This window comes from Mycteria americana, chromosome Z (assembly GCF_035582795.1).
Source record: "Mycteria americana isolate JAX WOST 10 ecotype Jacksonville Zoo and Gardens chromosome Z, USCA_MyAme_1.0, whole genome shotgun sequence".
Classification (NCBI taxonomy): Eukaryota; Metazoa; Chordata; class Aves; order Ciconiiformes; family Ciconiidae; genus Mycteria; species Mycteria americana.
This window is the reverse complement of record NC_134396.1, coordinates 2,671,423-2,686,454: the sequence shown is the minus strand read 5'-3', so window position 1 is coordinate 2,686,454 and position 15,032 is coordinate 2,671,423. Positions and strand designations below refer to the sequence as shown.

General features: G+C 52.9%; 1 protein-coding gene across 1 annotated transcript; it reads right to left on the bottom strand.

Moving 5' to 3' along the window:
* Nucleotides 1-2,143: 2,143 nt before the first annotated feature.
* LOC142402626 (myogenesis-regulating glycosidase-like) lies at nt 2,144-5,042 on the bottom strand. The gene has a single exon (XM_075488262.1). It carries the CDS (start codon nt 4,384-4,386, stop codon nt 2,290-2,292), a length of 2,097 nt encoding a protein of 698 aa, XP_075344377.1. The 5' UTR covers nt 4,387-5,042; the 3' UTR covers nt 2,144-2,289.
* Nucleotides 5,043-15,032: the final 9,990 nt, after the last annotated feature.

Below are 15,032 nucleotides of genomic sequence, written 5' to 3'. Positions count from 1 at the left end.
GGGATGAGCAATGGGATGAGGGAGAGTCCCATGTCACCAGCACCTCCAGCAAACAGCTCTTGCTCGGCATTGGGAGTGCAAAAACCAACCAGGACTGACGCTTAGCAAGGCAAACAAGATGTCCCTCTGGCAGTGTACAGCCCCGGCACGGCAGGAGGGTGCGGAGAGGCAGCCGCGGTGCCACCTGCTCGCAGGATGCCTCCGGTACTGGTCCCCCGTGGCTCCCTGCGGCTCGGCTGGCCAGCAGGGAAAGGCACTGGGGGAAAGACTGGAAAGGGATGGGGATTTGAGGCAGAGATTTTTGCAGCCAAATGGGACCAGGCAGCTCATACCATCCCCAGAGTTTGCAGAAAGTCTTGGTGATGCTTTTTTTTCACTCCCCAGCCTGTGATGCAGGTGGACAGCAGAGCCATGCATGTGCATACAGAGCACACTGACTATAGGGGGAGAGGTGCAGTATGAGGGGGCTGGAGCCTGGCACTGTAGGCATCAGCTTTTCAGAAAGGTTTTTTCTTGTTACAACAGCCAGAGGAGTTTTGCTGGGGCTCCCTGGGACCCTCTGGTTGCCCCAAGCCCAGCTGTCAGGGTCCATTTGCGGCTTCAAAGCAGCAACTGAGAGAGAAAGCATTCAGAAACTCTTTCTCATCCTCAAGGGAGATACGTCGGTGGAAACCACTATCCTGGAGTGGGAGAAAGCCCATGGTAAGGACCCAGAGATGGTCTGTTAACCCTGAACATTACCACCAGACTGAGCACTGCTTTCCCTTTCACATCCCTAGATTAAAGGGGGGTTTTCCCTCCCCATCGCCACACCAGCAATAGCGTTACTGTGGCTCAAGCTGCTTTCAGGGGCATCTAGAAGATGTTCTGGCTCTTCCCACTTGGCACTGCTCTTGTGCCACTGTGACCATGCAGGGTCCTTGTGGCATAATGGACCCACTGATGGGCAAAGGGGCTCTGAGCTTGTTTTGGGGCTGCTTCACCTGAGCACCAAATCAGATCTGGAGTGAGTGCGATGTTCTCTAGCCCCTGTTTACTTTTTTATGGACCAGCTCTAGGTCAAACCCCTAAAGAAAGGAGCTTTCTCCTACTTTGGGGCCACGCATAGCTTTACCTCCCAGGTGCCTACTAGCAGCGCGCTGGGGTCAGCAAAGGAATCAGTCTCTTACTTTGGGAAGGAGCATTGCAGCCCAGAGACCCCAGGACTCTCCTAAACTGCTCAGTCATGTCACCTTTAAACTTCTCTTTGCTTAAAACCAGGGAAGATTGGACCAAGAGTGGAGAGCATTTCACAGCCAGCCTGCCTACCCCAAGCCTGCAGGTGCTGCTGAGACGCCTTCACCCAGGAGAAGTCACCTCCATGGGCAGAAGGATGCTGGCTCATGAACGGGGATCTCCATCAACACAGCTGGTGGCGTGGGAGAACATTTTCCATAGGAAAACTGAGGCAGGAGGGCACTTGGGCCGGTTTGTTAATTGCCTGAGTCTTCTCAGGAGGATGATGGCCAAGTCCTCTCCTGGGACCTGATGGGCCACATCCCTTGGCTCTAAATGTGGTCCCAAAACACATCCTAATAGGATCCTATTAGGTCCTAACCCATGCGTGATTTAGTGCCAGGTTTTAATCTTGACTGCCATGAGATTTCACCGCATGCTTACAGCCTCGGCTGAATCCATACCACAGACATGGTTCTCAATCATTTCTTCCAATGAAAGGGGGGAAATGGTTGCCACAGCATTAGCAAGTGCTATAGCTTCTTTCTCCTTGCTCAGATAGCTCAGGCTGTGGGAAATGCAAACTCCCCTTGCTCCTGCATCAGCACCCATCTGATGTGCAGGATGAAAATTGGGTGCCTTCCTCTTCAGGATAATCACAGACTGCTTTTTGTAAAAAAAGTACTCTGCTGCAACTGCCTCCTTCACTAAGTAAATGAAATTATAAATATCTCAAGGGATCAGCTGTGAAACTGTGTAACAAAGGAGTGCAAGTAATTTCCTTTATAAACCAGAAGCGTGCATGGCATTTCTTGCTGGGAAAAGATTATGAGCAGAGACTGTATTTGTATACATTATATTTGTCATGCTGCAGTAACAAAGACAGACAGCCATCCAATATATTATAATAAGTAAGTTATTCTACAGCACTTGCCACACAAAACAGAGGTCACAGTGTTTTCTTCAAATTTCATACTGAAATATTTCTATTTTAAAAACTATTAAAATTCCCAGGTCATTAAAGTCAGTGGTTCGTTAATCCCTGAGACATTGCATAGCTGATGGAGGAGCCTGTTAGGAAACCCAGAGGAAATAGGCAACTTCATCCAGGTCGACGGGATAGTCCGTGAGCAGCACCGGGGTCTTCTCAAACAACTCCCCCTTGTAGCTGCGCCACTTGCCCGCTGGCAGGTAGACGTCGCGCTCCTGCTTGCCCATCTCCAGGACGGGGGCCACCATGAGGGTGTCCCCAATGAGGAATTGGGAGTCGATCCGGTGAGTGGCCTCATCATGGGGTGAGATCCACCAGATGGGACGGATGATGGGGTCGCCTGTGTCGGTGACCTCCCCGGCCAGCTCCAGCAGCAGCGGGGCCACCAGCGACTCGTGAAGCTCCGTGAACTTCTGTGCAATCTCCACCACCTCCTTGTCATAGAGCCAGGGCGGGATGGAGAACTGCATGGAGGGCATGAAGGCCGACAGCTCCAGCCACCGCACGTACAGCTCCCGGTCGGGGATCTCCACTGCCCCGTCGGTCTTGTTGGGGAGGAAGTTTCCTCCAATCATATCTGGCAGTACAAATGGGTACCCCAGCATGCTGATGGTGAGCACCACGGGGATGAGGGACTTGAGGCCAAGCTCGTAGCCCCAGACGGAGTCGCGGTCAATGATACGGAAGAAGCAGGAGATGTTCTGCGACTGGTAGCCCACCCGCACCTCGGCCAGCTCGTAGAAGGGGATGGCCATCTCCGTGTAGCGCCGTGACCAGATGCTGGGGTCTGAGAGTGGGCGGAAAGTGCTGAACTGCTTGGGCAGGTAGCTGGTCTCACCCGCATCGAACTTGAAGGACGAGATGCCATATTTCTGGCGGAGCTGGCGCAGGTGGCTCTGGAACCAGTCCCGGGCCGCTGGGTTGGTGAAGTCCAGGATGGCCCCGATGCCGTTCCACCACTCCACCATGGCTGGCAGCCGCCCAGATGGCTCCTTGATGAAAAGCTGATGCTCGATCCCCACCCCAAAATTGGAGGAATCTGTGTGTACAAAGGGGTGAATCCACAGGGTGACCTTAAACCCATCTTCCCTCAGTTTTGCAAACATCTCTGTCACATTGGGAAACTTAACAGGGTCAAAGTCAAAGTCCCCATAAGCTTGCGTGTACTTGTCATCAATTTCAATGTGGCTGCAGTTAAAACGGTACTTCTTAATGTTTCTTGCAAAATGCAGAACTTTATCCTGGTCAATATTGTTCTTGTAGAGTGCCCAGGTGGACCAGATGGGGTATCGGAAGGCGTTCTCGGCGGGGATCTTGGAGGGCTTGTTGAAGTACCTGCGCACCATGTACTTGTGGATGGAGGTGACGTCGGAGCCCACGCAGACGCGGTAGCTGAGCTCGGGGAAGGGCTGCTGCCCCGGCGGGGGCTTGTAGGGAGAGTCCTTGTAGCGGGCCTGGAAGAAGAGGGTGCGCTCGGTGGCGTTGAAGCCCAGGTGGAAGGGCACGGAGTCGTTGATCTTGATGGCCGCCGCCTTGGAGGAGAGCCAGTAGCGCTCGAGGATGCCGCCAAAGCTGTCGCGGAAGGAGTAGACATCGCTCGTCACGTAGGGCACGGGCTCCTGGTAGCCGGCCAGGCGGATGGGCCAGTGCTGGGTGCTCATCTCCGAGCCCCCGTACCAGTGGGCGTCCTCCCAGAACATGGTGTGCTCCACCGCCGGGCCGGGTGCCAGCTCCTCCCAGCGCACGCGGTAGCACATCACCGTGTCCTTGGGCTTCACCGTCTGGATGAAGAAGTTGAGCGGCCCCCCGCTCGACCGCGTGCAGCTCAAGATCTCGCCTTCCTTGGAGCACGACTCCAGGTCGAGGCTGCCCGAGCGGAAGGCCAGCCGGAACACCACCTCCCCGTGCTGGTTCCTGATGACGAAGCCGTCCGCCCGCAGGTCCATCAGCTCCGTCTTGAGCCGCTCCGCCTTCCGCAGGGACACCGTGTAGTAGCACCAGGCCACCACCACAGCAATGAACAGGATGAGGCCCAGCAAGATGGCCCCAAGCATGGGCCTCAGCTCCTTGGAGGGCTTCTGCTTCACTGGCGTGACATTTTCAGGCAAAAGCATTTCTTTGCCATCCTCCTTTTGCGTGTTTCCGTGTTTTCCTGCGCGGTGGGTAATCAGACTGTCCATGACTCCTTGGTTAGAAACTTTGCTGCCGAAGTTTTTTCAAACCGGTGGACATAAAATCCACGATGCCGTATGAAGGTGGTCAGAGTCTCCTTTCCAAAGCCTGACCACTTACACCTGCAGTGTTATTTCATGAAACAGAGGGTTATAAGCACACACAAAAACAATTAAATCTTCCTAACAGTCGTAGCTCCTCGCCTCCCGTTTGCAGCCTGCGGCCTCGCTGGCCCTGCAGCTCTGGCTTTGCTTTGCTCTGTGTGGCGGCAGCCGGTTCGCTGGCAGCTGGGCTGAGCTTTTTCGGAGCGGGGCTGTGCCAGGATTCCCGTGACCCTCGCTTGGCTGCAGCCTCGCTGCGTCCCGCAGAGCAAGGGCAGAGGAATGAAAGTCAGGCCAGAGCCTGGAGGAGAATGGGGCCAGGGAAAGGGGCTTGTACCTGAGCATACAAGCTGGACATCACAAGCTGATCTCTTTTTACATTAATTATACATCCTGCCAGATTTCCCGGTCTGTCCATAACTTCTCTGCATCAAATGCAGGCAGAGAAATGCTACGCTGAAGTGTCCAGCCTCTGCCTGCTGTTCCCCACCATCCCCTGGGGACGCAGCCGGCGAGTGATGTTTTATCTCCCCGCACTTTGCTGCTTCCCTGAGCTGCACGGGGACGTGGGGATGGACACGCTTTGTGGCCAGCACTGCGCTGCTCTGGGGTGGCTGGGCAGAGCCCTTCAGCTGCCTGCCCTGCTGCCCATCCTGGAGATGTCACCCCAGGACAGCCCCTCTTGCCCTGGCAGGGGAAAAAGAGGATGTTTGCCTGCATCCGTGTCTCCGTTTTTTATCCTAATTCAGTTCTTGTAACTCCCGGGCTTATGCCAGGCAAAATGCTACAGTGCAGTGGGGGTGGAAGATACTTAGGCACAGAATTTGGGGATGAGGGTGTTAAACTGAAGTTGTTGCAAGACCAGGACTACATTAAAACCTTGTTTTGCTGAGAAGTGAACAAGAAGACAACACACGTCCCAGCTGCATCAAGCGTCACCACGCCAGCAGGTGCAGTGCAGCTCGCAGCATCTGAAAGAGCATCCACTGCCAACAGAAACGACAGGTGAGGGAAACTGAGGCAGGTTTCACACTCTGTGCAACTGGGCTCCGGAGGAAAAAGAGCCAGCTTGCTCATCCGAGCCGTGCCCAGCAATACATGCCAGGCGTATTTACCCGCGCCACTATGACATCAGTATCTAAGTATACAGAGATGATAAGCTGCCCAGGAAGCCATTAAAAATATCAGAGGTTACTGCGTTTGGGATCGATCGCAGCAGCCTCCCAACCACCCGAATGAGCCGTGCGGTTACGTTTTGTAATGCGCTCTCAGGGTAAGCGAGGCTTTGCCGTGAAAGAGAGCGAGAGTGGATAAAAGCCTTCCCGAGTGAGCCCCATCTGGGGTAGGGGGTGAGAGAAGGAAGGTTGCTGCTGCCCCAAAGAGACGGTGATCTGGGACAGGGGCGGTTTTGGGGAGCAGGTTGGGTTACACGCGTGCTCAGGGCACTCTGCCAGCCCCAAAGCACTCAGACCTGGCAGCCTCCCCGGTGCTGGCCCAGCTCCTGACACAGCTTTGCGGCTCCAGCTCGGGTGGTTTCCAGCGAAACCCTGGTGTTTTTGCAAAACAACCTCTTCACTTTGAAGATGTTTTTATGTGCTGGGTCAGTCCTCGGTTGCTACCCTCAGAGCTTTCCTGCTCTTATTCCTTCCTCCTTTCGCTCTCCCAGCCAGCCTGGAGACAGGACTCTCCTTTATGATGAGCCCCACCATTTTCCAGGATGAAAAAACAAGGAATGGAAAGGGAGAGGGAAATGAGTTTTTCAGGACTTCTGCCCTTTTTTTTTTAATATTAAACAACAACGTATTAAAAAAAAAAACACAGGGACATCAGGACTCCAAAATCCCTACAAGAATAAAGGATACATGGGAAGTTTCCCAGCTTTCAATGCAGTGATTTCTCTCCCAGACAATTGCTGTGAATCCCTCGGTTTCCCCAGAGGCAGAAGATCAGTGGCAGAAAGGGAGTCAGGGCTCCTGGGCCAAGCTGTCCTGTTCCCAGGGCCTTTTGGGTTTTCTTCCCTCCTATGATGTGGCGGGATGCTGTGTTGGTACCCCAGCCCTGTCCCTCACAGAGGAGAGGTACTGCCTGGGAGATGTGGGTGGTAGGCGGGAAGAGCAGGTGCTGGCACATCTGGCGGCAGAGCAGGATGAAATTGGGATTCCTGGGATTGATCCCAGCAGGGTAAGGGAGTTTCTGAAGCTGCAAACTGCTGTCCTTCAAGGCGTATGTCTCATGAAAGCATTAAACGTCCGCTGGCCAAGCCAGCAGCCTGAGCGCTGCCCGGGGGTGATGAGAAGGAGTGCTGCCAAGGGGCACACACTGGTCACCCAGAGCTTGGATCCAGCCTTTTCCTTGCTCCGTCCATGGGGGTTATGGCATCACAGCATCCCTTCCCCATGAATATTTAACCAGTCCTTGCAAAACCTCTCAGCTCCACTGAATACTTAATTAACCCAGGCAAAATGCAACCGCTTCCAACCAAGGATGGGCCAAATGCTCCCAGATTGCCCCGAAAGCCAGATGCCCCAGGGATGCAGGTATAGTCGTAATGTATTTGGGCTGGTTTATCAGATGCTGATCTGGTACGGGTCTGGCCCCATCAGTTCCCCAGGACTCTCTCTGAAAGGAGCCAGGATTCCTCACCCCAAGGATCTAAGCAGCCCTTAGCATGCACAGATTAAACATTGACATACCCAGCACCATGATATGCAGAAAATGAACCAGGACTTTAGACCTTCTTAGAGTTAAACAGGAGCTAAGCAAGGGTTTCGAGTGATGAAACGTATGTCAGCCAGCTTGAAGGGCAGCTATGCGCCTAAACCCCTTTGTACACCCACCCTCAGAGCCCCCTCCGGACCAAATCTATCCCTAGCAACCCCCCTGATCTCTTGGCACATGTGGCACAAGTTTGTCAGGCCTCAGTCTGGGTCCCAGCTATGTGACACCTGAATCCTCACACTTTTGCCTTTCCAAGGCATTTACCTGCCTGCTGGTGCAGGGAGAGCATCACTCATGAAGCAATGCATCAGGAAACAATTCTGTCTTTAAATAAAAGGATAGTTTTCTATATTAAGATTCCTTTTATAACGAATTATCAAATGCTTAGGAGTCGCTATCAGGTGCCCGTAGGAGAATATATATGACATGTTCTAGCAGAAAGCACCATAGGTAGCTATAAGTCATAGTCATAAACAAACTATTGCCCTGTCAAACTCTGCAAGAACTGATTAATCATTTACTGAGCCCTTTTAAACTGTTTAAAATGGGACCTTTTTAACAGAAAACTCAAGCGAAGAAGAAAGCAGTTCCCATCAGCTCTCATTTCCCACAACAGCCTGGCACACGCAGGTGTCGTATGGGGGATTTATTGCTAAAAGGGGCCCAGGGGAGGTTTGCTTAACATTTTTTCTGTGTGTATAGATGACGTGAGAAAAGAGGTATCTGCTATCGCTGCAGCCAAGGAGGGGGAGCGAGGGACAACCAAGGTTACCGCATGAACTGCCACAGACTAGCTACAAAGCCAACAAGACTTAATGCAAGGGGGAAGCGGCTGGGGGATGGATGCAGAGGGTGAGGTGACATTGCCAAGGATGCTCTGCAGTCCATGTGGTGCAGGCAGGGGCACCAATGTCGGACGTGGCCAGAGTCCCTCCCATGGAACAATGCATGATCCTGCTCCTCCTGAGAGCTAGAAAAAAACTCAAAGCTCGCTTGTGCCCCCGAGCAGGGAGGATATTAGCCACAGCACTGCGTGCACCCCTCACCCCAGCTCTGAGCTTCGAGTAATTCCTGATAGCTCCAGCGAGGGCAACAGTGATGGCTGGCCTCACCGCCTCGACCCTTGACCGGTGGGGATCTTGCCCAGGTCCTTGGGCTGAAACAGCAGTTTGGTTCATATTAACCCCATATCAGCAGCAGAGTCCGACCTGCCGGGAGGCTTGTGGCTGTATCCTGCAGGGATGCACCAGTGGCATGGAAAGACCTGCACCAGCTCACACCCACCAGACTGCTCTGAGCAGGCGTATTTCTGGCAGCCATGCTGATTTAGGGGGATCTCTGCACTGCTCCCCATGGCTCCTGATGCCTGGAGGGTTTTTAGCTCATCTCATCATGAAGGTGGCTGCACAGACTCTGCTGGCTTGTGCCTGCACAAACTGCTGCTGCAAAGCTGGTAACCCTGTGCAAGCCTGACGGTGCTACAAGCCCCCTGGAGCCCTGCAAATCCAGGTCTAAAGCAGAAATATTATCTGGGGTTTTTCCTTATCCGGAGGATCCCCATCCCTCCCTACTGAGAATAAAGTGGAGTTTAATGCACAGGTGTTTCAGTCCTAATTGCTGTAGGAGCAAGCAGTGGGAAGTCCCACTCCCGTCCTCTTACACAAACAAACTCCTCCTTCCCAAGCCAGCAGAAAAAAACCTGCAAAATCAACTTTTTCCCCATTTCAGGGCTCTCTCTGACTCCTGAGCCTGCACACAGTATCCATGTGCTGCTCCAAGCTGCAAGTAGTGGCCACAGCATCTCGCTGCATGCTGAGAGCTCCTCTGCCTGCATCCTTGGGAAGGAGCTCCATCTGCTGAGCTGGCGGCCCAGGGATGACCCTGAAACCCAGGGAGTGCTTCCAGGTTTGTCCCAGGGCTTCGGGGTGACCGGTCATCGGGCATCCTCTGGGCAGCACCAAGCCCGTCAGATCCTGTTGCATCAGGATCAGCGCTTGTGAGGAGCTCCAGGGAGTTTTTGAGGTGCCTTCCCCTGACGAAGGAGCAAACTGAGCAGAGAGTGATAAGTAAAGCGCAGACGAGGGGGAAAAAGGTCATTGTGTGCCACAGCTGCAATCATGTGAGCAGGCTGGGTGACAGTGGAAATATAGGAAAAGGGGGAAAAAAAGGGTGTTCTCATCTCAGGCTGCTCTGAATGAAGTCAGTGAGCTGGGCTCATGCCAGGTGAAGGAATAAGCCAGGAAGGGCTTTCTCCCACTTACACCCAGGCTCAGTTGGAGGCTCTGCTTGGAGAGTGAGCGCTTGGGAGCTGCCTGCAACAGCAGTGAGATAAAGAGGCTCAATAGCTTGAAGGCTTTCACCTAGGAGGGGAACCACTCTCAGTTGCTATTTTCTTGTGAGAATGAACCAGAGACCTACCATGAGCTCCAGGTAGGTCCTTGAGAGATGCTTCAAGCCCTGCATGCGTTAAGCAGACTGACTGCCAGGGTGAGGGGTCCTGGGCAATTTATGTCATACCTGCTCCTGTGGGACTTCTTGCAGCACTGATGCACACACAGTGGGAGATGAGGCTCTAGGGCAGGCTGAGGGCATCTGCTCTGGGATCCCCACCATCCCAGCCTGCTGCTCACACGGGAGCAGCGCTGCAAGGACCACATCTAACCCAGGCGTCTCTGGAGATGCTGCTTTATCCCAAACCAGCTCTACTTCCCAACCATGGGAGATTTTTGGTATGTAAAAATCTCTTTTTCCTTCTGCATCCCTCCTTGGAGATACAGGATCTTTACTGTGGTTATTTTCCCATACATTTGATGCCAAGTGCTTCTCTGTGATCAAAGGTTTCCCTGCAGAGACAACCCCATGATGGCCGGACCCCTCGGCTTGCCTTGGCACTTATCTAGCTTTGACCAGGGCAGTGAAAGCCCATCTTCAAAGTGGATGTGGATGGAGGAATGAATTGTGATAAGTGCCAGCCAGCAGCCAGAGTGATGTGATAGGGGTCTTACCACCAAAACTCAGCCTGGTCATAAGCAAGAGAGACTTCAGAAATTACCCAGCATGGCTGAAGCTCATCCTTTCAAAAGCACTTTGAACCAGGCACCCAGATGGAAAAACCTGCAAAAGGCCAGACAGCTGAAAAGAAAGTTAATGAGCATTTGCACCTCTGCTCGAAGGAGGTTGCCCAGGGACAGAGGAAGATTTCATCCCTAAAATACTGAACAACCAGAGAGCCCCCCGGAGCCCCAGCCCTCCTCACCCTGGGGACCTGGTGCGAGTTTTGCCATACCTGTCCTGGGATGACACTGAGGGCAGAGGACTGAGCTCAGATTTTAAGCCACTTGCTGATGTCCCCAGTGTCACACGGTCTTGCTGGCTCCAAGGCTGGGGTGAAAGCCTAACGGATGGCTGTGCTGTTCCTGAGCATCCCACAGGTTTTAGGCTAGTGAAATATTTGTCTCCGCTTGCTCTCCCAGCTGCTGTGTGCTGGAAAGCAGTGCCTGTCCCACACCAGACAGGGCTGCATTTGGGTGTCTGGTGAGTGATCCCTGTGTTTGAAGATGTGGTGGGTAATACCATGTCCCCATCATGAGACAAAGTTTCACTTGATCATGACTTCACTCTGATTAAATTCACCATGAGCTGCACAATGATGAGAAAAAGCAATGCACTCATCAAACTGACGATGGAGCCAAGAACAAGGCTGCTCCATGGTACTCGGGTCAGCAAGGACTAACTGACATGGAAATTACGTGACTGAGAGCCAGCAATTACGGGACTGTCCATGTGGGAGAGACCACAGCTGGAAAGTAGCTTGCTCTCTCCTAGAGGCAGCACGGGAAAAGCTGTGGAAACGATTTGGAGAAAGCATCCCTTATGCATTAGGCTACGCCATGCTGTAAGCAAGCCAATGTGCCGTGGAAGAATGGGCTCTAAGGCTACAGAGCAATTTTATATGCAAACACTTTCTTGCACGTATAAGAAATAAGGCCAAAATGGTGTCCTGAAACCCTAAAAATCTCAGTGGCTGGTGTTCAACTGATTCATTTTGGTCTGTGCTGACATGTCACTTTTAGACTGACCACTTTTCTCCAGGTCTTAAAAATGGCATCAGTTTCTGGGTTAGGCTCTCTTCAGTCCAGTGCTAGTGGGGGGCTCAGTGGCAACCTGAATGTCCTGTATCTCATTAAGGGATTGCCAAAGTCAGAAAAAAAGGATTTGTCTTTGGATACAGTGTTAAGTTGCATCTCTGGATGGAGCAGACCTCCAGATGGAGCAGACCTCCAGTGTGGTGCCTCAGGGCAGGGCAGTGGGCAGCAAGGAGAGCAGCTGCGTTCTGTTCTGTGGCAGCCCTCATCACCCTCGATGCCAGCCGGAGGTGATGGCACCAGACCCAGGGGACAGCTCAGCGGAGATGCTTCAGGACATCACACTGGAAGAGGAGCACCAGGACATGCCGTCTAGAAGAAAAGTTGTAGACTTTTCCTTCCTTTCCTTAGGGCAAGGAAGTGAGCGTGGCTTAACAGCAGATGGGAGAGGTTATTTGAAGCAAGAAGATACCCTTCAAAAAGCTGGAATCACACCCTGGAGAAGAAACCACCTGGATTTCCTAAAGGCTTTGCACAGAATTTAAAAGACCCCAGCAGGAACAGAGGAGATGCAGAGTAAGGGGGAAGGTCCTGGCAAGGTTAAATATCTGCAGAAAGAAGGGAAGCAGTGGGAATGAGGACATGATCATTCTCCCCACGGAGGTGACAGGGGCTTGCCCAAGGGAAAATCTGAGCTGCCTATCATGCAGAGGCAGGAGGTCTGCTAAACACACTGGGAAATCCTGAGCTGAAAATGGCAGGAAATGAGTAGGGGGGACACTATCTTCTTAGTTTTCCCTCAGCATCCTCTGTGGGTCCCTGCTGGGTTCAGACCTGGGGGTAGACCTGTCGCTTGACCCTGCATGGTCCTTCCCATGCTATAACTGCAGCAAAGACCCCTGACAGCCCCCCGTCTGGCAGGAAGAGGACACCTTCCTGGCACATACAGGGAAAGGCTTTCTCGGTGTTAAAAAGCAACTGTGATCCAGTGCATTGGGAGAAATCTGGGATTCAGCAGCGCAGAGACAGCTTTCATGGCTTTGGGCAGATCACAGCTTCTCCGTGCCTCAGTTTCCCTTGTGTGAAACAGATGGAAGGGCCAGGAGGAGAAACACAGGAGATGTAGCAGCTCCCAGGGTCAGAACAATAGCAGGATCTGTGGTAGAAAAGCACAGCGACTTTTTCCCCAGGGTATTCACTGTGACACTTTCCATCTGACAGGGAGACACCTCCACCCTGAGCTCTTCCCTCTCCTCCTCCTCCTGTGGGAGAGACATGCTTGTTTGGTGAACGTGGTGGAGAGCATTGCATTTGCAACCCCAGTCATGTGGAGAAGAGTTTAACATCTGTGCTTTTTTAAATTAAAAATGCCTGGTAATTAGTGCAACTTGACATGTTCCCATGAGGAAAAGAAACCAATAATCCCAAAGAAACCAGTTCTGTGGTATTTTTCTAGAGCGCAGTGCTACGGCCAGGCAGGAGCAACCTCGCCAGGGTAAGAACTTAGCCCAGTCTTCCCTTTTGTTTGGCCATAGGATATCCCTCACCATATCCGCATCCGCCTGGGAAGAAGCCGGTCTGGTTTGAAGCCAGATCCCTGCTCTGAGAGGGGAAAGCTGGGAGCCGTCATCCCAGGGCTGGGCACAGAGGGAACTGCACCTTTGCAAGGCTCTGACCTGAGCCCATGCCCTTGCACAGATGCTGACACTGTGGTGTTTTAATTTGACAGCTTGGCCACTAAATGAAGCAGCTCCCAGCTCTCCAAGTGACTCCTGGTCTCATGGGCAGAGCTGGGAGATGTGACCTTGGTGCCATCCAGGACTGGATCCCAAAATTAAAAGTGAAGCCATCACTTTTATGTGGTTTTATGCAAAAGGGTTAATGATACATCTGGGTGAGAACAACCCCAGTGAGCAGGTGGAACAGACAAGCGTAGAGAAGATGTGGCTGAATGGGAGCATCTTGCTAGCAAAATTGTAACTCTGGCTTCCCCTGCTGCTGTTTCACCTGACAGCCTTTGCTGCTGCTGTCCCTCAGGGAGGGATGTGTGGTTTTCTCCCCGTGCAGAGCCCAAACTGATGCACGAAAAGCCAAACTCACCCTTAAACAACCCTCAGGGTGAGCATCAGGGCAGACCTGCAGTGGGACACTGTGCCCCGGCCAGGAGCTCAGCTCCCTCTTCCATCACCCCCCGGCTCCAGGACCCCCACAGCCAGTTTGCAAGGCTTTATCTCCGCTGTGACCTATAATGGTGCTTAAACTCATCTTGGCAGCGGTAAGTCTCCCTAAAGAGAAAATGACCCTGTGACAGCACAGCTGAGCGCAAGGTTTCAGCAGACACATCCCACGCCCCTCCAGGCACTCCTGCCAAACTTTGCCTTTTCTTGCCAGGCCAGCCCTGCATCCTCCTCTGCTACCAGCCCTGGTGAAGGCAGCCCGCCAGCCTGCTTAGCATTCGACGCTCATTGCTGGGAGCAACCGCGGCCGCTAAGGAGCTGAGCTCGGCAGCTGTGAGCATCTCGGTCCAGTGTCCCCCCACCCCTGGCTCGTCATATGATTTCTCCTAAGGGATAACCACTGAGTGAGACCGCGTCTCCAAGCTGATCCTTTGCTGATAAGCCGGCTGCCAAGTCTCCAGCACTAAGACAAAAGAGTTTTTCTCTTCCCAGCAGGTTTTTCTGCTGTGAATGACAGAAGAAGGGGGAAAAGCAAGCTGCCAGGCACTCCTTGCAGGCAAGAGGCTTCTGGGGCTCCTTCCCCCCAGCTGTGCTGGCAGACCATGGAGCTTTTCAGACTGAGCCTAGGCTGTATTTGCCTCCTTCCTTGGCTTGAAGGTAAGTTTCTCCTCCTTTGGGATAGCTGGAAAGCGGGAAATGAACAGCCTCCCAGGTTTTAACCTGCTTGCCTGCTGAAGTGTAGCTTGGGCTGCAAAGCTCTGAACCGACCAGCTGTAGAACAAGTGCCTACAGGCACATTTCAAGCAGCATTTAAAATGGGATTAAATGCAGGGGTACAGGAGAGTGAGGGACAGGCTGGCAAGGTGCTGGGATGGCTTGGCCAGGGACACCATGGCATCATGCCGGCTACTTTTATAAAGTGCTAAGAGGAGTGGATGAATAAACCTGCTCTGGGGGTGAGGCAGGCACTAAGTGACCTCCCGAGCACTGTGTTTGCTCCCTGCCCCAGCTGCTTCTCCCCGGCAGATGTGAGTGGGCTCACAGCATGCTGGCAGCGTGGGAGAGGGTGGTGGGAAGGGGAGCACGATCTCATTGTGTTAGTCCTGCTCCTGTGGTGGTCAGCTGGGAGTGGGATGTGCTGGGGAGCTGCAGAGTCTGCACCGCTCATCGCCGCAGAGCAAACTTGGTAGTGGCTCATGTTAACATTCAGCTGCTTGCTGAGGTTGCTCAAATCCTGTATCCTGCCTGTACACAGGAGGATCTTTAATCCAAGCAGGATTTTTAATCCAAGCAGCCTTGTTTTTGACATGCATGGGTGGATGAGGAAAGCAGAAGTCCTGCCAAGCATCATCCTGCAGAGCCAGAGCTGTGCTACCCAGGAACAGCTACCCGGGAGCGGTGCTACCTACGGTCTCGCCCATCCCATCATGGGCAGCGGACAGCATCTCTTTTCTTTAAAAAAGGGCAAAGCCTCTGAGCTAAGTAATTCTCTTCTTATTATGCCTGAGATGCCAGGTCGAAAGGGACTCACTGAAATAAATCCCTGAAGTGCTTCGAGGCTCATTCAGTCCCT

Excerpts from the sequence above, each read along its gene's own strand:
- LOC142402626 (XM_075488262.1), bottom strand. The coding sequence starts at position 4,386 with ATGGACAGTCTGATTACCCACCGCGCAGGAAAACACGGAAACACGCAA.